Here is a 24,849-nt window from a genome sequence, read left to right on the forward strand (position 1 = left end):
GGAAGTAAACAACTCAGAGATTTATTGTAGGGGCTTGTAAGTTGTAAAACTCACTATGCTGGATCCAAAAACTGTCAAAAATAAATTACTGTAACAGCAACTGGTGAGTTGGGATTTAGTTGTATTAACCTCTTGTATTAGCTGTCATGCTTTTTGCCTCAAAATGTGTTTCTTTTTTTATTTTATTTTTTAAAATTTTTTACAGAGATGCAGGGAACACCACACCACAAGTTTCAAAGGAAAACCATAATTTTTTAATGGTAGAGCAATTGCTGTAGAGAGACAGACTGCAGCGAGATCTGGAGGTTTTAATTCAATAGGTCTAAATACACGACAGCTCACTAAAATAAACGGGTAGATGTAGGAGGAAATGATCCCAATTAGTAGCATGTGGCAGCCAGATCAAGGCAATGGAAAAAGTTGTAACTGTAGTATTGGCAATGCAGGGGCCCTCTAAGGTTGTATTCATGTATTTATTTTAGTGTGATGTATTTACCTGCAAATCTCTACAGAAAAAAAGTCATTTTACAGGCCAGTCCAATTCAGTCGTGCTGTTTGATGGAAAGTTGGGAACCAGTTTTTATCTCCAGCCTGCTGACATTCATGAAAACATGATATAGAATGCCTGATCAAAAATGTTCCTTTCTGTTCCCTCTCCCTCTTTTTAGCCTGCCTCTCATCTTCTTGCAGGGTCGTTCGGTTTCCGTTGCCTTTCTAACCTCTCCATTCTGAACTTCAAGCACAAAATGATTCCAGTAAATCTTAGCAAATATTAATTTCTGTCCTGAAGTAGGTCTCACTTTTGCTGTAAATGTGTATTTGATTCTTTACAATGGTACAATGATAAACAACATGTACTGATCGCTCTTTGATGGCTGTAATTCTGGTGTGTTTTGAACTTGCTGTCTAACTTGCTGTCTAACTGCTGTTCAGGTGTTGTGCAGGTTGTTGTACTGTGCCTTGAATATTTAGTTCCCTCTCAATTAGATAGATGGGATATGCCTGCCACTGGTCAGGTATTTACTGAGCATTTTATGTCAGAGCTGCCAATAGGCCCCTCCGGGGAGTGACTTCCTCGGTCCCGCCTACCGAGGGAATAAGTAGTCACTCCGCGGAGATTGCGTTCTCTTTTGCTTCTCACAATCAGGTAGGTAAAACTAACCTCTCCAGTTGGGTGATTGATTCATGGAAAAGAGCTTGCACTTTGAGTTTTTCAGCTAATTCCCCTGCAATTTATTGCTGGAAGTTGGCTTGCCACTTCCCCGGAACTGGAAACTCGGCTTCTGAGGACTGAGCTGAAATGATGCGCAACTGCACTCCGTTTAAAAAAAAACTCTCTTTACTTTCAACAGCCTACATCACTTGGCAACTGTAGTCTGCTTTCCTAACCTGCAGCATCTGCTTTCTGTGTTTTTTCCTCTGCTTTTTGCAGCTAATATATATATATATATATATATATATATATATATATAAACAAAGAGAAAAGAGAGACACTTCCTCTACCGGGATCCGGCACTGCCGCACCCGCTGTTTGAGTCGATATATATATATATATATATATATATATATCCTACTCTTCAGCTTCTGCTGTGTGTGAGTGTGTGTGTTTGTGTTTTTTAAAAAAAAAAAGTGTGCTTCCTCCTCTGGGTATGATTCAGCCCACTGTAGAGTAGACTCGCACACATTTTTGACCACCCACCTCGGTGCGTAGGTCTTTTAAAAAAAAATCTCTCTCTTTCTTTCTCTCTTTTTTCTATATTCTGTCTATATTCTGGTGCTCAGTGCCTTCAGTGCCCTCGGTGTCTCGGTGCTTCGGCGCCCTCGGTGCTTAGATGCTCCCTACATTGGTGCCTTCAGTGCATTGGTACCTTAGACACTTCCTGCATCGGTGCCCTCGTGCATAGGTACCTTCGGTGCCCCAGAGTCTTGATTCCTCGGTGCTTTGCACCTTCGGTGCTCAGACGTTCCCTGCATTGATGCCCTCGGTGCCCTTGGTGCTTCAAAGCCTCAGAGCCTCGGTACCTCGGTGCTTCGGTGCCCTAAGCCTCGGTGCTTCGGCGCCCTTGGTGCTCAAGCGCTCCCTGCATCGGTACCCTCGGTGCCCTTGGTGTCTTAGAGCCTCTGCGTCTCACTGCTTCGATGCCCTCGATGCTTAGACACTCCCTGCATTGGTGCCCTCGGTGCTTCGGCACCTTTTTTGCCCCAGAGCCTTGACGCCTCGGTGCTTCGCGCCTTCGGGCTCAGACGCTCCCTGCATCGGTGCCCTCGGTGCCCTTGGTGCTTCAACGTCTCAGAGCCTCGGTACCTCGGTGCTTCGGTGCCCTGGGTGCTCAAACGCGCCCTGCATCAGTACCATCGCCGTCCTCAGTGTCCTGGACGTCTAAGTTCCACCCTTGCAAGTTCTGTGAAGGGATGCTTCCCCCACAGAACAAACACCTCCTGTGTGTCAGGTGCTTTGGGATGCAGCACGCCTCCTCCATCCTAGGAGATGAGATGTTCTGCTCAATCTGCGCAGCGTCCCAGTCTTGGACCCTGCGCAGGAGGCTCGCAGAGTTTACAGCAGCGGCTTCCTCTGCAGCGTTGGAAGGTTCGTCCTCCACCTGCCTTTGAGCCCGTTACAGAGCACTCCCTGTGCGCAGGCTTCAGCCCACTGAGCTTGCAGCTGCTCACGGTCTCCTTCAAGGAGCAGTAAGCAGGCAAGGCACAGTAGGCAGGCCAAGGATATCTCGGACCTGAAGAGCCAGAAGGCTCAGGTCTTAGAGTACCTGGTCAAGCAGCAGGCTCTTCCCCCTGCTCCTGCCCCAGTTCCGCCTCAGGCACCTGCCCCAGTACAGACGCCACCCTCATTGACTGATATTTGTACTGCAGCTAGCTGGGCTACTCCGCATACATTCACCAGGCTCTACCGACTTAATGGGGTAGATCCTTCCATGCCTTCATTAGGCACAAGGGTCCTTGAGGTTGCATGCTCACACCACAAAGATTAGTTTGGTGGTAGCAAGACATCCCTCATCTGCTGTCCTTTGATATACTTTCCCAAAAGTATTGGTTGTTGGTCGTCTTCTCTTTCAGGGAACCAGGGTTACATCCGTAACCCATTGTTATGGTTTGTCAGAAAATCCACTGAAATTTCAATACCACCTGCACTGTTGATGAAGGATTAAATCTGCATTTTAAATTAATTAACTACAAAACAACTGCAGTCGAAATACAGCACTGTACTAGTCATATCTTCATTAATGTGCCTGAGCGTTCTAGGGGCAATTCTTCTGCGTTTCGCCACATTCACCATCTCTCAAATGTAGGCTACAATAATACATTTTTTGTACTTTAATAATATACTGCAGTACTGTCCTAAAAACCAAAAATATACAGTATATTGTAATTAACATTTGTTTTGAGAGGTATTTGATTCTAGTAATTTAGTCAGTGACAGGAACACATAAGGATTTTTCATTTCACTAGAATGGTAGCCATCATAGTAATGGAAGTTCATTACTTGTGCATTTGTTATGATTTAACCAAAAAATACACTTTTTAACTAAATGTCTTTGCTGAACTAATCATGGGTAGACAGAGCTTATGAGTTCTATCGGTCATGGGTGCCAAAAAAGTCAATTAAAAGCATGAATTCAAATGACTGAAGTATGGAAACTAAATATTATATGCAAGCTCCCCAATGGCAAAGCAGCTGCAAAGAAACAACACTGGGAGCTGAACCGAGAACAGACACATTCCACAGCAGACTTGTTTTTATAAAACCAGCAGTAAGTACAGTACTGGGGGGGCAAAGCTGTACTGTATTTTCAAAGTGGAATCATATTGTGGGGAAGGTGTTAGCAGTGCCATGGGAACAGGCTCACATGCCTGGGGTCAGCTGGTTGAGAGGGGCTCCTGCTGGGTAACAAGTAGCAATGCAACCCTGAGCTGTGTTGGGGGCAGCTCAAAGGGCATTGGACACAGGTTATTATTGACAATAGGGCCTTTAAATGTGTGATGTTTAGAGGTTAACTTGGAAAGCAGGGCTTAGGCTAAACAGGGCTCTGTTTAGCTGGGGGAGGGTGTTGTGAAGCCAGTGGTGGGGGTACAGGTAATGTATTAGAAGGAAGGGAACATTTTACTACAGGAACTGAAACTAAAGGCAGGTAAAATACTGAGTCAATTAAATCTGTAACATCAGTAATGAAACGTAGCAGTGTTAAAACCAGTAACAAAGACCATAGTAACCCTCCATATATCCCCATAAAGCTCAGGGGTATGTACACTATTGCTTACACATTTGTATAGATGTAGAAACATCCTGTAAAAAGATGCCTCTCCTAATGACTGTGGCCTAGAAAAGTGGTTCAGTCCATGCTTCAATGTCTGTACCTCTTTGCATAAAACTGGGTTAGCCAGCTGTAGAATATTGGTCTGGATTTGTATTAGTCGGCACCTTTCAATCAGCAACAGACAAACCCCCATTGGGTTGCAATGTTAACTACTGACTGGTGTAATGTTAAATTGTAGGGCAGTAACCTATAGGGATAAAAAGCACCCCAGTAAAAACGTGCTTCAAACCATTGGTTAATATGTTTCCATACAATTACAAGCAGTAAAAAAAGATGGTTTACAAGGATCCGTTTCTGGCACATAAACTGCTGTTTATGTAGTCAGCAAATTAATTATTTACCAGGGTCACAACCTAGGGACTTAACACTTAACATTAAACTGAAAGAATGTTAAAGAGGACTATAAAGCATGGAAACCTTACTGGCAATAGGCTATCACTGCAAAGGTTTGTGCAACACAAAACCCAAAACCTATTAGCTACTGTATCTGTTTCACTAGCTAGTGTACCTGTAGAATTGAACTCATTCCTTTGTCTAAAGCGCCAGGCAGCACTGACTTCAGCCAGTTTTCAGTTTTCTCTGAATTACTTTCATTATTTCCCATATTTTGTTTTCAAGCAAGTTAAGGAAGCATTAAACCTTATGATATTAAAGCAATTGCCCAATGCACTGAATCAAGATCTACTACAAAAACAAATGGTTTCAGTGGAGTAAACAGGGGGAAAAAAACTCAATTTACTTTTTGTAAACAATTCAAGGAAATCCATTCAGCTATTTTATAGCAGTCGGGTAATAGGAACACCATCAAGATGTCCGCCAGGCAGTCACATTGAACAAGTTAAAATCAAGATGTTTAAAACTCATAACAGCAACGCTGATGATCACGTTATCATGTTTGCTTTATTAAAATGAATTTTCCTGGTATAACAGTGAATTCCAAGGATGTTTTACAGTATAACAATGACAAAGGCTGCTGTTCTATTTATATACTTTATAACTGTTTCTATTATTTGGTTGGCTAAAGTATACAGAATACCAACCACCTTCCAACAAGTATGGCACAGTTTATAAAAATCATTAGTTAAGCCAGTACTGATAAATGGTCAATCTATTCAAGGAGACTATAATACAGGTTTCCCTGTATGTATTGAAGAGATACAATGTTTCATAACCATTTAACTCAAGTGTGTAGCTAAGCTGTTCAGCAAGAGCATGACTCAAGGTAAGAGTTTGTTTCATAACCGCAATGGCTGCAAATTACTGTATAATCAGTATGCACATAATCACAGCTGTGGCTTACCCAAACACATGTTTATCCACTACGCTGACTATTACTGGAGCGTTGACTGTGAAGATAGAGGTGAATTCAGGGCATCCATTTATTTAGCCATAAGCTTCTGCTTAGAGGTTGTCCAGCAAAGTATATGCACCCATATGTTCGCGCAGGTAGTTTGATTTGATACACATTTTCAGTCTATGGCGATTGTTGTGCAAGGCCCTCTGCGACTAGACTAGCAGACACTTGTTTGTAGAGCAACAAAAACATGGAACACATTACCGTACTCTTCTAAACAGCTGAAAACAAAACTGTCAGGTTATTGTTTTTAGGTGATGCCAATGTGTGTCTATATTACTGCTGCTTAACTTAAGGCCTCCAAAACTTCAAACGAGCCATTTTATCTCAGTGGGCTTTTAACCCTGCAAAAAATATTTTACTGAATAAAATCAATAAACTTTATAGTTGCAACAATCATCATTTCTTAAATCTACCTGTGAATGTAGTTCATTAACACAGATGGACAAACACATGGAAAATATGTATAAGAGATATGCTGTCTTCCTACAATCATGTGGCATAAATCTGCCATTGAAAATGCTAAGTCACACGGCATCTACAGCCACAAATATGACCTGATGTAATTTACCAATTACATTAATTTACCTCACAAAGAGGTCACGGCTCTCTCATAACCTGAATGACAAAAACTTCACAGGAATCACAGAAGGCAGGGGTCAGAACAGGCCATTAAGCCTGGACTGAGACGGGATTAGTTGAAACCCTTATTTAGCTCAGTTTGATTGGGCGGAGGTATTTTTTAACCCAGTCCGTCATTTTAATTAGATCTCTTGATCAACCCTAATCATTCCCATAAGGACCATCAGCTTTTAAATTAATTTACTTCTTGTTATTACACTACAGAAAATCGAGAGCTGAAAATAAATCACACAACATTATTGCCTTGTGTAGACATATATTTCCGAGGTGGGGGGGGGGGGGGGGGGGGGGGCAGGTCTTTTGCTGAGCAGTAACGAAGCAGCTGGAACCCTAAATGGAACCCTATGCTGAGTTATTAAACCATCATTTAACATTTCTTTGCTTTAAAGGCTAACTAAGTACAGATGATGGGTCTGCATAGCCTACTGGCACTGTACACTTACTTGGGAAACCCTTCCCAAGACATTTCAGGAATTCAAAGCTTAATCATTGCACTGGTTAACTGAATCAATCGTGTACTGTAATAAAAAAATCCAAATATAATCAGAAATAAGTCGAGGTTTACTACAGATCTCCTTGTACAGTAGAAGATCCACTGGTCAAGTTGGCCACACTAAATTGGCATGACAAAAACCTTTTTTAGGCATATACTCACAGTGGCAAAGATGGCAACATAAATATGATTGTGAACTGTGTTTTTTGTTGCCTGTCTGTAATGTAGTTTTACAAAAATTAAATATTCATGAACACTATTCATGAAGTACTAACAGGCACGGAAGAACTGGAACCATAATTTTACATAAATAACAAATTCACATCTTGCCACCTGTAGACAATTTCAGGAACAGAACCAACTAAGATATATTGTTCCACAAAATACATACTTAAATCGACTTATAAATATCATATGGGAGATACTGAAATTGAAGAAGGGAACTATGAAAAAGACCTAGGAGCTTATGTTGACTCAGAAATGTCTTCATCTAGACAATGTGGGGAAGCTATAAAAAAGGCCAACAAGATGCTCGGATATATTGTGAGAAGTTTTGAATTTAAATCAAGGGAAGTAATGTTAAAACTTTACAATGCATTAGTAAGACCTCACCTAGAATACTGTGTTCAGTTCTGGTCACCTCGTTACAAAAAGGATATTGCTGCTCTAGAAAGAGTGCAAAGAAGAGCAACCAGAATTATCCCAGGTTTAAAAGTCATGTCATATGCAGACAGGCTAAAAGAATTGAATCTATTCAGTCTTGAACAAAGAATACGTGGTGATCTGATTCAAGCATTCAAAATCCTAAAAGGTATAGACAATGTCGACCCAGGGGACTTTTTTGACCTGAAAAAAGAAACAAGGACCAGGGGTCACAAATGGAGATTAGATAAAGGGGCATTCAGAACAGAAAATAGGAGGCACTTTTTTACAGAGAGAATTGTGAGGGTATGGAACCAACTCCCCAGTAATGTTGTTGAAGCTGACACCCTGGTATGAGATTCTGGGATCAATAAGCTACTAACAACCAAACGAGCAAGATGGGCTGAATGGCCTCCTATCGTTTGTAAACTTTCTTATGTTCTTATGTTCTTATCTAAAATGACTAGTTCAATGCTATAACATTGCTTTCATTTTAATTACCTAATACCTGTACATCAGCAAGCCAAAGACTAAAACCCTAACAAAACAAAAGCTGAACACCATAAAACAGGCCAAGGCCCTTTTATCTGGTAGGTATGATGTCAGTAAATGCCATGCAAACTCAGTAGGATCATAGGTGGCATGGATTTAGTGCTTGGGTACAGTCTTAATAGTCCATACTTCAAAAGCACTGAATATAATCCAATACCCCTTATCCACTGGCACATCTGACCCATGAGGGCTCAGTACGGTACAGGTATGGGTGGTTCTCCACTGGCTATTTGTCGAGCTGAGCGAGAACCAAACCGAGAAACTCTGGTCTCACAAGGCACCTGAATCCGGCTGTGAGCCGAGCCGAGCCAGGGGCGGGGTTCAGGATTTTTGTCATTACGTTGCGTCAGTCAGTACACTCCAGAAAGAAAAACAAGCAGCAACATGGCGGGCAGCGAGTGTGATGAGAGAAAAGTACAGCTTTGGGACACTGAGGAAGTGCAGGCTCTAGTTCCTCTGTGGTCAGTTAGAAGTGTTCAGAAGATCTGGAGTCATGCGTCAGAAATGAGAAAGGTCGAATGGCCATTAGCACGGGTCGGCTCTGCAGTGGAAAAACAACCCAGGCTCCCCTTAACCGCACCGAGGGCTCGGTACGGACCTGGTGCGGCTCGGTGAACAGTGGAAAAGAGGCATGAGATGGTGAGGTGAGAACCAGCGGAGGTACAGTATTAGCTGTGAAATGCCCTATATAAACTATAATACACACACATAGACGTGTACAAGGCTGAAAGACTATACACAGATAGAACATTTTTATACTGTAAGTTCTTCAATAAAAGTTCGCCTACTTCATGTTGGGTCTGTCACATTAGCAATAGTTAATTCAAATATCATAATGGGCCTACTGAAGCTATTTAAATGCATCTTCATCTCAATACATGACAGTCACCCTGTAATTACTGAAAGTTGCAGCTGTCATGGAAATAGCACATTTGTCATTTTACTTTCTTAATTTAACACGTCCAGGGTTCATGTCTAGAAATGACTGCATCGCATCTCCACACCAGGACAAGGCAAAGGGTATTCTATCGACGAGAAATGCGAGAGAAGCTGGACTTGGGCCAGACAGTCATTTTGCTTGTACTATACAGTAGTTGTGGATTCCATCATGCAAAATGCACTTAGATTCTGGTTATACAGAACTGTATCTGGAAATTCAAAATTGTTTTTTTTGTATGTTAGAGGCTTTTTATAATTTATTTCATGTGTTTTAAAACCCTGCTTTTCTCTTCTACATCACGTGGTTTACTAGGAACCCCACTCTGTCAAAACTGCTGTCCATGCATTGTCTACCTGAATCAAACACAGCACTGAGGTCTGTTTGTTAGAGCGAAGTACCAGGTTTTATAAGATTGCGGTTTGAATGCCCCACTCAGCCAGAGACTCCAGTGGCTCCAGGGTAAGGCAGTGTGCATCAACTGAAAAGCAGAGAGACATTGGGGTCTAATTTGGAAAAGATGAGCCCCAGATGAGCCCCAGGGAGCTAATGGGGATTTATGACAGACTTGCCAAGTATTACGCAACTTACATGACAGTTTTTTCTTACGTTCTCAAGCAGCTGGGGTCACGTCACGCACTGTGCGCATATGCGCCTGGGGATCTGGGGACTACAGTAGCATCTTAGGCACCGTAGCATCTTTCCAGAGGTTTAATAGTCAAAATAACACTTTGTCAGTGGTTGGAAGTAAGTATAGGTAGATAACTTAACAGCAAATTCTCTGCACAACAGAGAATGGCATTCAATCTCGTGATGATCAGTTTATATTGTTAATCTGGCAATAAACTACTGCTAATGTTTACCTGTTTAAAATAAAAAAATTGACTGGAATGACTGAACCCAGAGGGCATTGATATACAATAATTAATTTAATGGTAACACTGCATTTTAAGAGCTGTGGGGAAAGTGTCAAAGGTTTAACCTCCAGTTAACAATTTGCAAATCAGTGAAAACTCTATTGAGTGTAGCCTTCTAGAGCTCCAGCTAATGGCACATTTTTAACCCCTGCATGTTAACCTCTACAGAAGCTGGACAATCGTTCAGTAAAATACCACTGCTGTTTCCCATCAAATATTCAAGGGTTACCTACAAAAAAGATAATACTTGGGTTGTATGGAATTAAACGACACAAATTCTTGTGAGTCACAAAGAATGACTGTAACTCACTTATGCTAAAACTGCAAGCTGTTATAGCTGCTGGGCAGTGTATGACATGGGGAAAAGAACAGCTCAGTGCAGCGTTATGACATGATTTCTCAATGTCTACACTAAAGTTTTATGGAATTTACCTCACTCTAACTACATCAGCATGAGATAAAACCTCAAAACGCTCAATCAACTCAGTTTCATTTTTATTTTATTTCTTTATTGGTGTATTAATGGAAGGATCAATAAAACAATCTGCTTCCACACGCATCCTTCTCTTGTTGTTTCTATAGAGGGAATGGAAGCTGAGCCCAGTTCGCTGCCCTGCTAAATGGGGTATAACTCAGATCTGGCTATGGGCCGTGGCAATGCATCACTGGATTGTTTTTTTTATATTAATAAGCAGCCAAGAAACCGCATGTGCAATCGCTGACATGACTTGTTCAAGGTGACGCAGTTTTCTGCTACCCCTCTAGAATGCCTGCTTCACTCCAACATACTGTACAGTAATATAATCTTACAAGAAGATATCACACTTATATCAGTGTCAGTTATAATATTTAGACCAAACCTTCCCTAAGGCATACACTTCTTTTACATTTGTTTTTTAATACATTCAAAATCATGATGATTTCCTGTGTAAACGTGCCATGCCCCACACATACTGTATAAATAACTGTTTCATGTTTTATAATATAAGCCACTGAACAATAATAACCACACAAGTAAAATAACTAGTTATAGAATACAAAACATTAAGACATTTCTTATTCCATAGTCTTTTTTTCATGTCCTCACATCTGTTTGCAGCACAGTACACAACATCATTTAAAATAAAGTGCAACAGATGTAATTAAGTAAGATATATGGGACGTGTAACAGATGTGGGAGAAAAACACCAAAGAGAATGCATCCCTGCTGTTACCCAGTTTGCACACACAGGGATTTGGTTGGTGGTACAAATATAATAAGGTCCCAAGGGAAGTTTTCTTTGCCTTCAATAACTTGTATTTGCCTCTCATTTATTTATTTTATTTTTTAAAGTCCACTGTTTGTATGTTCTATTGGCAATAACTTTAACTCAATCTGCATCCCAATGCATTTGTCAAAATACACCAACTAGTCTCTTTTTCTGGGTACCTTGGCTAAAATACATGCATTATATATTTTTTATATATTTTTTTCTAATTTCTTCTCATTTTCTTGATATTTATTTTTTTAATGTTATTTAAGAAAAATAACATGTTCTTATGTAAGTCTGACTTTTCTATTTAAGCTATAAACCTCACTTCTAATGCCCCCTTTTCTACAACTAACTTACTGTATGCTGTCTTTAAAAAAAAAAAAAGAAAATACTCAGAGCAAGACCTTCCTTCTCAGTTTCTATTTCGCTACCAGTCAATCTAATGTGGATTTCAACATTTAACTCAAATGTTTAAGTAGCGTTAGTGCAGTATCTTTTATACTGTTATACATGTCACCAACCAGAGAACCTGAACTGTGCTACAGAGTTACTGTGTGCTAATTACTGGGTCCTTACAGCAGGGCATGAAGTTACGGTCATGAAGGGCAAGGCAATGTTGCCTTCGTTGGCCGTGAAAATTCAGGGCCACCATAGCAGTTCTAGGGGGCAAAAAGGCAAAACATAAATCCAACCCAAGGGCACCAATGCGATTTCATACTCATTCATAAAACAACAAAAAATAAATACAGTGCCTATTATGTTGATGAAATGTTAATTCAAACAAACACAATGTTTTCTGAGTGATTCACACACTAATTGTTACAAAAATAAAATACAGGTAATTTTCCCATTCTAAAAATAAAATGGTATAAAAAAATCCAATTTAAAAACAACAAACTTTCATAATGAAAAAATACAATGGGCAATTTGGCAAAACATAAATATTCAGGGTGTTTTTACAAAAGTCTGTCAGCCTGTTAACAAGAGCTAAATATAGCGCTTGTCTGTGTCCTGCAATTAAAGCTTTTTTAAAACCCTCTATGCTGTGTGTTTCATAATTTAGTGTAAGCAAGTTCAACTGGATTTCATATAACATGTTGTCCGCTGGTGAAGCGAACGTTTAAATCAATGCATTTTTAAATGCTAAAAATAGTATTCTTTCAGAAATTGAGATTTTCACTGAGAATTGGATATTATTATTACATGGCACTGGTTCTAATTCATGGAAATCGTGAAATCCATGCTCTCCATGAAAAAAATACAGACTTTGTGATACAACAGCACAAATAAGCGATGTCAGTGAAGGGAAAGTTAAAGATAGATTTTCAGGCAAACTGGCTGAAGATTTACCCATGGCTGGAATGTAATAAAGATAGTGGCCAAGTGAGTTGTTCAGTAGTTTGCTAACCGCTGTAACCTGTACAACCTATACAAACAACGCGGCTTTGAAAAAAAAAACTTGGAAATAGAAATTTTGTCAGGCAATGGAGTGCTCTGCATCACAACGATGAACAGCTGCATGTACATAATGTTAGATGTTTACATTTGAGAGACTTTATATATAGTTTCACAGTTCTTGAAATGTACAGTTGCAAAGGATTTACAGTTTTGTTATAGTGCATTGCTGGAAACTCGATTCAGAACAAAAGGTATGCTGTTTTAAAGCATACACATTCTAACCCCATTCAAGAAGCACACGTTTTACTTGTTAAAAAGCAGAACTACGTAAGGTAGTGAGAATGTATTATTAAAAAATAAATGAAAACAGAAATCGATCTACTTCTCAAGATTGTGTTTCGTTCACTATTATGTTATCTCTCCTACTCGTTTCATAACGCAGGGAGCTGCTACTTGAACCATGTCATACATAGCTACTTGCTCTTTTTTTTGTTGATGTTGTTTTTTGTGGGGTGTAAGGATTTGAAAAAAACTAATAATGATCTACATATTTGCAATGGTCATTGAAATGTCTATACAAATTAGCATTTTATATACAATGAAGACATGAAAGGAGTTAAAATGTGTATTGCACCGTTTTATTTTAAAGTGTTGTAATTTTAAGCACAGAATCAGATGCCCTTATACCATATATGATCATAGAATATGTGATTATGTGTAATGTGGTCTACGTTATATGCGGGGTGCTGTTGACAGATCAAGATTTTTGCACATTGTCATTGCTGACAGTACGTCACTGACCTAAGGGCTATGCACACCGGAAGTAAAGCAAATGAGACGAATACAGCACGAGTACATAAAAAAAACTATAGCTAGTTATGAAAAGAAACTACTGTCTGCTTTTGCTCCTTTTCTGAGACGAAATAAAACAAATAAAACAAAGAAATAGTCTCGGTACACCACACACTAAAAAAATGACATTTAACAGTGAATGTTTATATGTGATCTGGTTTCAAATGTAAATTATTCAAAAATAAGACATCTACACATATTTCTTTGTAAATATTGAGAAAATTAGTTTAATATACTTTTTTTTTTAATTGATTTTCAGTTTTAATAAAATCTTCAGATAGTGTCTGAATGTGATTATTATTTTTGGTCAACATTATTAAAACATTTTACAGAAATACGAAACCAGCGTGTGGGGCTCCCCGTCACTAACTAAAATTAAGCTGAAATAAAGATAGACATACCATCAATTTCCAACTGTTCTGTTATTTCTTACAGTATGGCATCTTTCTTTTTATTCTCTTTATAACCACTGACAGTGGCATCATAAAGAACATTATATTTTTCGACTTTAGGAATTAAATTCACATTGATGTCCATTTCTCTTTTGTTTCTGTGGTAATTTCTGTGTGGACAAGACAGTGACAGTCTGACAGACTCTCCTTCGACTCTGTCAGAGTAATGACGTGTTGTGTACAGAAACATGGAAGGCTTGCGCAGACAAACCGTCAGTTTGGGACAACAAGGCAATTCTCTCTTTGGGGTAAAGGGGGAGTTTGCATAGCAGCTAAAGGAATATAGAATGGTAATGTACACCTCTTCATGTTGACACCCACCACCCCAAAATGAAATAATACACTTCGACAGTTGTATTGGATTTACCACTATATCATGTATAAAATGGTTTTGCAGCCTCACAAACAACAAACTTATGCACAAACGTGAGAATCCATTGCACGGCCGTAAGACTCTCAAAATTGTGAAAAACCGTGAGTTTCACAGGTAAACCTTTAGACCTGACACTCATGCCTAAATCAGGTAAATCCTAGAACACTTTGCTGCCGCTTTAGAAAGCTCTTCCTTTCTTCTTACGTTTTTTGAGTTAGAATGGTGCTCACACAGACAAAATCAAATTGACACTGCCAGTGAACACATGTGATTGAAAATTCCTGGAGGCACGGTCATATTGAACATAGTCTAACAGTGTTCTTCCCTCTGTCTGTTTGCACTTCATTAACCAGTGATACAGTACATCTTTCTTGTGGCTTAGTGCTGTGGTGTGCACAGTAAAAAGAATGGCAACAATAATACATTGATAATGAGTAATTTTCTCACAGGAGGAGATTAGACAGAATTCAATTGAAATGTGACAGAACGGGCCAACTAACGCTGACCAAGTTTGTGAATTGATTGTAGATGGGATGTGCTGGTGCTGAACACCGGCGGAAATGACGGGCGGCATACAGGCAACTTTTCCCGTAAGTTTTTTTAAATTTCAGAGGCATTGCGGCAAGTTGCTTGGGCACTGCGGCAATTGCCACCGGTTATTTCGCGCCCTGTTGCAGTATATTCTTAACAATAAAATCACCCCCACTGCTGATAATTTTGTGAAGTCTAAAGGAAGTTACATATAGCATATGTCATGTTTTAGAGACGACTACGCTGTTAAGATGGAGAGAAAACATCATCCAAAAGACTAAACACCAATCTATCCTTGCCTCACTTGCACATTGATAAGCTTCAAAGCATACTGACGCAATGTTTAAAAGAATGTCAAATTCCAGCCCTGTACTTAAGGAAGGCTATTTACGACCTCTCATTATTTCAGATGCTGTCAAGAGGTTAACAGAGAAAAACATAAGTAGGAGAACAAGCACATTGCATACATAAGCCCACCTGCTGCTTCTAATATGATCTAAGAGTGTGACTGTGTTTAAAATAAACCAGGAGCTGCGTTCACTAATTCTCTTACTTTCCTAGCTCCCAGGCATTTGTAAATGAACAGAACTAGAGCTTTTCCAGGGAGGGGTGGGGCACACACTGTTGGCCTTTAAGGCACCCACCTGGATGAGTCTTTAGCTGGAAAGCTTACAGATTTCTGACAGTAGATTCGATTCAGGCAGTAAAAGGTCCCCAACGCCACAAGCTGCAGGTTCTCTTGATCTCTGGTTTTATATTTTTATTGCCCTCTTTCCCTCGATAGTTCTCCTGCATTATAAAAACCACCAATTACCTACTGTGAATATCCTGCCTGGTGGAACTGTAATTTAAAGCTGTATCCAAGACGAAATAACTTCTTTATGAACAGGTGACGGTTTCAATATCCTTTGCAAAGGGTTTTCTATATTGTATGGATTTTCTTGGTTTGACAAACTCAGTAACCTTGCAATTAGCTCAGCTCCAAAACAAAATCTTATTGGAGCTACCCTGCCAACTACTCTTTAAGCGCTGTTATTAAGAGCTGACAAAGGTTCTCTTGGTTTTTTAAATCAATTGTATTATAGAGGACCTCTTTAAAGCCACAGACATGCATACATTTTCCATCATACATTCATGGAAGTTATTGTAATTCTGTTGTTTCCTTAAAAAAAATGTTAAGAACAGCTAATTCTAATTTAATTAGTACTAATCCCATTTATACACCACGCTAGTTGAATAGTATAGCTCAAGATGAAGGCCTATAGTAATGAAATAGGGGCATCTTAGACATATACCCTACTCAGTAATAAAAACAGACACCGCCGTGCTCTCTATTGCTTATGTACAGTAAGCTTGGGCCTTATGCTCTGAGTCAAAGCACAGCCTCCTGAAGCTCACCCTTGGTAAAACTTACAGAAAACTACCAATTTAAAGCACAAACATAAATGTTTGTTCAAGCCGGCAGGACTTTGTGACAAGCAGCAACAGTGGTACAGTGGGCAAATCACAAACAACCTTCGACACAACACAAGACAGAGCTACACATTTTCGCTTTCCACTGCAGGCCACGCTGAACTGCCTGAATTTGACTGTTAAGAAGGTGCAGTACTGCACAGCTGAGCAGGAAGGCTACTTTATTTTCTTCAGGTTGTCCCCAATTTTGTTCAGTACTAGATCACTGTGATCTAGACAAGGCTACACTTTTATCGTTAACTCTCTGTTTCCAGCTTTTTTTTCACGTAAGCTACAATCAAATTTACCAAGATAGTGTACTTCTGTATATTACTTAAAAATGTGCTTTTTGTGCAAACTAATTTTTTTTTTTTTTACCATGTGCATCATCATACTCTATGAAAAACTTCTATACTGTGCATATTTTGTGTGAGCCGTTATAAAATCAGACAGCAGACAACAGCAGGAATGATTTTTTTTCTCTTAGAACTCTTAATTGAAGTTCCTCAGCTCTGTAACAAGCATGTGCACATTTATGACACCTTGTTGTAATCACTTGGTCATTCAGTGTGCTTGATTGTATTATTTATAGTTTCCACAGTGGTAAATTAGGTCATTATTTAATGCTTAATCTTAGATCACTACAGTTGGTCTACAATAGACACTAACTACTTAACAACTATAGATTACATTGGTACTGAAGTCCTAACACAATATTCAAACATTAAATACATAATGCTCACAAACACCCAAATCAGACCGCTTGACAGCAAAAGACTTAACCCACAGCTTGCATCTTGAATGTATTAGGATTCAAAAAAGGCCTACTGAAGGGTATAGTGGAAAACCAGTGTACTATTTCTTCAAAATAAGTAAATCAGATTATACAAAAAAGAGCTTCACGCTTAACCTACCATGATAGGGACAGTTTCCTTGAACTGTTCTCCGCTGGTTTAATAGTTTGGATAAGCCTGCACGTGATTTGCACGCGACCTGCCGTGTGTGTGTCTCTCTCTTTTTTCTCTGCCTGTCTCTCCCCTCTCTTTCACTCTCTCTCAGTCTCTCTTGTCACACTAATATGACCTTGCTGCGCTTCCTGTATATTTAAATTGCCACCATCTTCCACCACAAAAGAGAAACAAGTTGCACATCCTGTTTCTATTCAAATTCTAGGTAAGGGCCTGCAATTTGTGAAACCTAGCGACAGCGTTAAAAAAAGCCACAAAAAAAAACAGTCCAGTGTGATGTCTGCAGTGCCTAGAAGACCTTCTCTGTATGATGCCTACTCTGTAACTGTCTGTGCTTTAGCACCCTGGGGTGTGGAGCTAACATGGATATTATTTTCCACACAACTGTGCACATACAGGCTTGGAGATATACTACTGTGGCAAAGTGGTTAACAGTGTGCAGGTGTAGGAGTGCAGTGGTGATCAATAAACAAACAGACAACGATAATCCAGGTGCAATTACATTTTATTTGTATTCCAATGGTCTGATGACGAAAAGACATTAAATAATAATGATAACCAGCAATACAGCGACGTGTATTGCTCTGTTTTAACCCATGGGTTGGTCCCGTAATAATAGTCCCGATCTTAAACACCCATATGTAACACAAACACGATCACAAGTGATATTGTTTGGTCGCCAGACTGGGATTTATATAAAATAAAGACCCCTTTCCAAACCGGATTACAGTTTCCATTTGTGATTATTCCTAAACTGCATCACCTCTGCACCTTTTCTACTCAGCAGCCACTTTGCCACAGGTTGTCAATAAGATTTTAAAATAAATAATGCTTTGTATTCATAAAAAAGCAGACTAGAGGAATGTGCATCAATAAATGAGCAGTGCTTGGGTTACAGTCAAACAGTCCAAACATTACAGCCAAGCCAGGCCTGGTCCTGTAGTAATAAATTATGATACAATAAATATGCACCACAGACAAAATAAACTATTTGAAAAAGAGGGGAGGGCTGGTTTATGCTTAATGTTTCCTAAAGTGCATAAATAAGCATACATACCCATATATATGGAGCAGGGCAATGAACCAATAAAGATGTCATGACTAGAATGCGCACACTCCATTATAAAACGTATCATGTTCTTGTTCTCTACAGCCTCACCCTGTGGACCTTTCAAACAGTCTTGTTACGCTTGTCTGATTTTGTTCTAGGAAGACATTTGTTGCTGCTGTGAAAGCATCAAGCAAACTGAACAAGTTAATATCAACTTCGGGCCCTGGGACAACAACTGTCAACAACTGACATAAACCCCATGTTAAATAGATAAAATTACTCTTGTGTACAACAGCCTATTGAAAGTAGTTTAAAATTATGAATGTATTTGTCCAGTTAAGGATACATTAACAAAATACTGTCAGAACGATGGAAGGGTGGAACTAAACAAAACAACAACAAAAGAATTTAAATGTATTGGGCTCTTTTAAATAATAAATGAATGTCTAAATCATTATAGAGCAAGGCTAGATTCAAACAGTGGGCCCTGAACTAACCTGGACCTATTACCAATTCAATGCAGCATATCAATTTTATATGAGGATGTAACAGAATCTAAAAGATACTGAACAAATGCACGAAGAATACCATAGCCACCAAGGATACCAAGGCAGATGTACTTTGGAAATCACGTTTAATATATTTTTCAGTTCAGCTTCAAATCTTTTTTTTTTTTTTTTTGACCGTTTGTAAAACTTTAATCGTATATTTTACAGTCCTCCACTATAGGGCTCTGAATGGTACCAGCACTAACCTCCAGGTATCTGCTATACGGTTCTCTAGTTGATCATATGTGCCTGTATGCCATGCTGTAAATTATTAAAAACATTAAGGCTTTAAAACTTCAACTTAACTTCATTTTCTTCTGTGCCGCTGAAGAAAATTATATTTCTACATCAAAATACACAATGCCTATAGGTGTCAATTAAATTGATATAACGATATAATCTAAATACAGACATCAATGAAATCAGTAAAATAGGACCACCAGACCATTTTACATATTTTTAAGAAGAAAAGTACACAAAAGAGACCCCCGTGCACTTGTATATCTTTGATTTTCAGAACCTCTACAGTGGCAGTACAATTACATTATTTTTTACATACAATTACCCATTTATACAATGGGGTTTTTACTGGAGCAATCTAGGTAAAGTACCTTGCTCAAGGGTACAGCAGCAGTGTCCCCCACCAGGGACTAAACCTACGACCCCATGGTCAAGAGTCCGGAGCCCTAACCACTACTCCACACTGCTGAACTGATTAATTGAAGAAACAAACCTTATACAATTCAGCACATGGTGGATGTTTTTTAGCAAGGTTTATCTTTAATGGGAGTTTTGAATGGCTTCAGAAAGCAGAGGTTATTGATAAGGCTGTATTTTTTAAGAGTTCTGTCCAATACAAGAAAGGGACATTTCACGTGTCACTTTTGTTAGTTTTACATTTATTTATGTTTTTATTTTGTTTGATAATCACTGTTGGTGAAACATAAAAAATGAAATAGTCTACAATTTAGCATTTATGTTTAGGAAAATGTGTTGTATAAGATCTCAATATAATGATTAATTTTGAATGTGACAACTTTAATAAATATTATGTTGAATCATAAAATATATCTTGAAATACCAATTTTTAGACAGTAAAATGCAGTGGAATAAATACATTTTTTAAAACTAGAACATGAAACAAGATATTAGGGGAACACTTATAACAAGTCATTTGTTAACATATTATTTTCCATTCCTTCTGATAATATAATATTTTAAGTGAAGTATGAACTTTTAAAGTTATGATATCACAGACATAACCAAAGCCGCACCATACATAACTTAAACCTTCCCTACGATATTATGGCTTTAATACTTCTCAACTTGGTTAAAAACCTTTTAACATTCTGTACTGTACTAACAGTGCTCCTCTGTATGTGAACTGTACAACTGCAATGTATTAGAGTAGATAACTGGTACAAAATGCAAGTAAGTATATTGGACCAGACCAATGAACTAAGAGCCAGGAGATAGCCACTGAATTGCTGTGTGACCTTGGTCAGTTGCCTTTCTCGCTAAGCTATCCTGCGTAAATCATTTCTTTAAGCCATCAGAGAGGGTTTTAAAGACATTTTTTGAAAGCAGCAGCTAATTCACTTACTTTTGTCTTGACAAGTCTGTTTGTTTTTGTAGCATAAATTACACACCAAACATACAGACACACTTTGCAAACAGTGCAAGGAAAACTAATGAACCATCATTTGTCACATGATAAAGAAAAGTTTTTGTTAAACTTTATTTACAGTAAACAGTCCATATCTAAAAAAAGAAATGCACATCCTTGCTACCTGGCTAGGTATTGTTTAAATTAGATTTATACTGTAAACAGAAATCTATTTTTCTTCTTTGCAATGACCCATACCAGGGAAATAGTGGTGGAGGTAACCTCATAAATAACTGCTGAGGCAGACGATTGCTACCAGCTGCAGAGAGAAACATTTCCACTGCAAATTAATACTGATAGCTGGTGGCTTTTTGCAAGTGGACTTTGACCTTCCATATGTCCATGCTAACTAGCTTAAAAGAAAAAAAAAAAACATTAAAGGTAATTTCTTAGAATGTTGTGCATAAAGCATACCCTTGCCCAGCAACCGAACAGATTTGTAATCCGCGTTCATTCAGAAAGGACAAATAACCACAATATTTACAGCAGCTACACTAAAGCATTGTATCCCACAGCCTCTTAATCTCGGTCAACTGCATGAATGCTGGAATGAATTAAATGCAGGAAAGGTGACACGGCTGCCATTGTGTTTATTTATATGAAAAACAGCCTTTTCACAAACTGATTGTTGAGGTGTTTTTTGTTCAGCCTTGCACATCTTGCCTATTACATCAGTACTATGTAAGTTGTAATTCATTCTACTGGACTGAATTGAATAATTTCCATGAAAACATTAGGTTATCATAACCCTGGTTCCCTGAAATAGAAATGTAACCATTATCGAATGGGTAGTTACGTCCTGAAGCCACCACTCTGAGGCACTGTGAACTCCCCTTGTGAGGAGGTCGCGCTGCCCAGTTTGTCACATGAGGCAAGTGTACTGCCCGCAGTGAGAGGACATTCTCGTGTGCCCAGAGCAAAAGCTTGTGAGCCACGTGATGGAGACTGGGAGACCTGAGGCCACCTAAGTGGTTTATGTAAGCCACCACTGTTGTGTTGTCCATATGGACAAGCACATGTCTCCCTCTACCCTCCTGCGAATAGTTCTGCAAGGGGGGTTCCACACACCTTGCGCACCCCTGCCATTCCACACAGCACCCCAGTCCAGGCTGGACGCGTCCGTGGTGACTACCTCCCTTCTGGTGACACTGCCCAGCGCTACACCGATAGTGGTGAGACATTGTCAATAGGCTGTCGCGGTTCAACATGGGCTGGAAAAACCTGCTGTTGAACCACACCTGCAGAGAGCCCATGTGTAGGAGACCGAAAAGTAGGGTCTGAGAAGCAGCTGCCATCAAGCCCAGAAGTTTCTGGAACGTCACTACTGTGAGTGCTCTGTTGAGCTGAAATAGTTCTCCAGACTGGTGGCTATTCTCTGCACTCTGCCGTCCGACAGAGTGGACAGCATGGATCTCAAAAAGAAAAACCGGGTGCACTGGGGGGACACGGGAGAGGTGGTAGGCTTGTTATCAAAGATGGACTGCCTTGTCTCACCTTCTGTAGGCCAGGGCACTTGCAAGACTGCATTGGCCCTCTTGATCAGTGGTAGAAGCTCTGCCGACAGAGATGTGCTGTCTGACTCCATGTCCTCTGATGAGAACGCCAGCTCCTGTTTGCCCACCTCCTCAGAGGCGATGAGAGAGAGTACTTCATCCTGCTGCCAATCTACGCTCGTAGCCCCCTGGGACCCCAAGGGGACAGGCGGGGCAGGCGGCGCCGAATGTTCACGCAGTAACTCTGCGAGCACCGTTCCTTGGTGGGAAACTGCTGCCCAGAGCTTCTCCAGTTGCTCCGAGCTCACCGATCGCCTGGAATGGCGACGCTTCTTCTACTTACTCGGGGGGAGAGGAAGATGAGGAAGACCATAAAGACGGTTTCCTGTGTGGGCTACTTTCCCGGGTGCGTCATCCGCTCTCCCTTGGCACAGAGCCATGGGGTGAGGACGCAACCACCTCTCTACCAGAGGGTGATGGGGGAGAGCACTGTGCAGGAGTGAGGGACGCAAAGGGCTCTGTAGAGCTGCGGGAAAGACGTTACTCCAGACAGGAAGAGCATCTGCCGTGCTTTTCCTCAACAGGCAGACTGGCTTTGCATGTGTCGCAGGGATAAAACCCAGGCATTATACAAGTAGCAATGCAGTGTACAGTAACACTGTACAGGTGCTGCCTCAGTCTGCTTAGAGACAGCAACAGGGCTGTTCAAGACCGGCTTGGTACTGTTCCGGGGATGTAAGCACGGTCGGTAGTGTGTCGGAACCGGGTTGGTTCAGTCCTGGTTCGGTGACTTTTAGCACCGGGTCTATACGGTATGGTACTGGTCAGAACTGGGATGGTACCGGTTTGGTGACTGTAGCACCAGGTGGCTACTTTACGGAACAAGGTCGGAACAGGTTCGGCTCTGGTACTGTGACTTTAGCCCGGGTCAGTATGGTATGGTACCGGGTCAATGACCTTGGTACCAGTACGGACAGACCTGCGCATGGTCTCTGTGAAAACAGAAAAACTGAATGAGAAATAAAAAAAAATGTTCTCACAAACTACAGTAATAACAATTACTTTAATTATACCAACCGTCTCGTAATTTTGGCCGAAGCCAAAACAAAGCTCTTGCAGTCTGGGGGGAGAGCACAAAGTCACCTGACTTACGTTGTTTGATCCCTGGGAAGGAGCGACTCAAGCCGCTGGCTTCACGCTGGGCACAAGGCCACAGTGGGACGGAACAAACAACAGCCTGCAGTGCACAAATGCGGGTAATTAGTAAAACTAATACAGCGATTATTTTTAATATTACATATAATTTGAGTAAAAACACAATATATGTGAAAATCTATAGCAGAAACAGTAACAAGTAGTGATTTATGTCTCGTTTTCACTGCCTCTCCCCAGGTATAGCAGAGCTGGATGGTCTGGGTGAGGTGTAGCTGGAGGGAGTTTCCACTGACGCTCAACCATACCTCAGTTACACCTCAGATAGTACAGTTTCATATCTCATACCCAACGGGGCCGAACTGCGCTGTGCAGATGTACAACATCGAAAGGCGCGTGCTAAAGAGACAAAGCTGTTTTGAACAATGGCGGCTGTATAAGCAAAGGCTGTGTTCAAAACAAACCCGACAAGAGTTGTGTAAAGCGCAGCTGTCAGGCACAGTTAGAAATTGAAAAGTGTTTGACAAAATTGCATAAATTCTGTGGCAGCAAGGGATGGATCGCACTGCTATTCAGTGTCGAGATAAAATTGAAAAATTGAAAAATGAATACAAGAGTAAAGATAGTAACACAACGTGCCCATTTACTGCCACACTACCACTTCCTCGGTTAGCTATACCTGACAAAATTACACTGGAACACAGACAGCCACCTTTAACTACACCTCGCCCAGACCGTCCAGCTCAGCTATACCTGACAAAATTACACTGGAACACAGACAGCCACCTTTAACTACACCTCGCCCAGACCGTCCAGCTCAGCTATACCTGACAAAATTACACTGGAACACAGACAGCCACCTTTAACTACACCTCGCCCAGACCGTCCAGCTCAGCTATACCTGACAAAATTACACTGGAACACAGACAGCCACCTTTAACTACACCTCGCCCAGACCGTCCAGCTCAGCTATACCTGACAAAATTACACTGGAACACAGACAGCCACCTTTAACTACACCTCGCCCAGACCGTCCAGCTCAGCTATACCTGACAAAATTACACTGGAACACAGACAGCCACCTTTAACTACACCTCGCCCAGACCGTCCAGCTCAGCTATACCTGACAAAATTACACTGGAACACAGACAGCCACCTTTAACTACACCTCGCCCAGACCGTCCAGCTCAGCTATACCTGACAAAATTACACTGGAACACAGACAGCCACCTTTAACTACACCTCGCCCAGACCGTCCAGCTCAGCTATACCTGACAAAATTACACTGGAACACAGACAGCCACCTTTAACTACACCTCGCCCAGACCGTCCAGCTCAGCTATACCTGACAAAATTACACTGGAACACAGACAGCCACCTTTAACTACACCTCGCCCAGACCGTCCAGCTCAGCTATACCTGGGAAAATTACACTGGAACACAGACAGCCACCTTTAACTACACCTCGCCCAGACCGTCCAGCTCAGCTATACCTGACAAAATTACACTGGAACACAGACAGCCACCTTTAACTACACCTCGCCCAGACCGTCCAGCTCAGCTATACCTGGGAAAATTACACTGGAACACAGACAGCCACCTTTAACTACACCTCGCCCAGACCGTCCAGCTCAGCTATACCTGACAAAATTACACTGGAACACAGACAGCCACCTTTAACTACACCTCGCCCAGACCGTCCAGCTCAGCTATACCTGACAAAATTACACTGGAACACAGACAGCCACCTTTAACTACACCTCGCCCAGACCGTCCAGCTCAGCTATACCTG

The 24,849-nt window shown here is 40.6% G+C and overlaps 1 protein-coding gene across 7 annotated transcripts in view; it reads right to left on the reverse strand.

Moving 5' to 3' along the window:
- LOC117402280 (DNA (cytosine-5)-methyltransferase 3A-like) overlaps window positions 1–24,849 on the reverse strand; it is a 228,785-nt gene that overhangs the window by 139,449 nt on the left and 64,487 nt on the right. The window contains exon 1 of one of the 7 annotated variants that reach the window (XM_059023708.1): window positions 17,094–17,216. The exons of the other annotated variants lie outside the window; for them this stretch is intronic. Coding sequence (XP_058879691.1) covers window positions 17,094–17,096 — 3 coding nt within the window. The 5' untranslated portion in view covers window positions 17,097–17,216. Of the gene's footprint in view, window positions 1–17,093; window positions 17,217–24,849 lie in introns of those variants that run through there. 7 annotated transcript variants of the gene reach the window in all.

This window comes from Acipenser ruthenus, chromosome 5 (assembly GCF_902713425.1).
Source record: "Acipenser ruthenus chromosome 5, fAciRut3.2 maternal haplotype, whole genome shotgun sequence".
In the NCBI taxonomy this organism is placed as follows: domain Eukaryota; kingdom Metazoa; phylum Chordata; class Actinopteri; order Acipenseriformes; family Acipenseridae; genus Acipenser; species Acipenser ruthenus.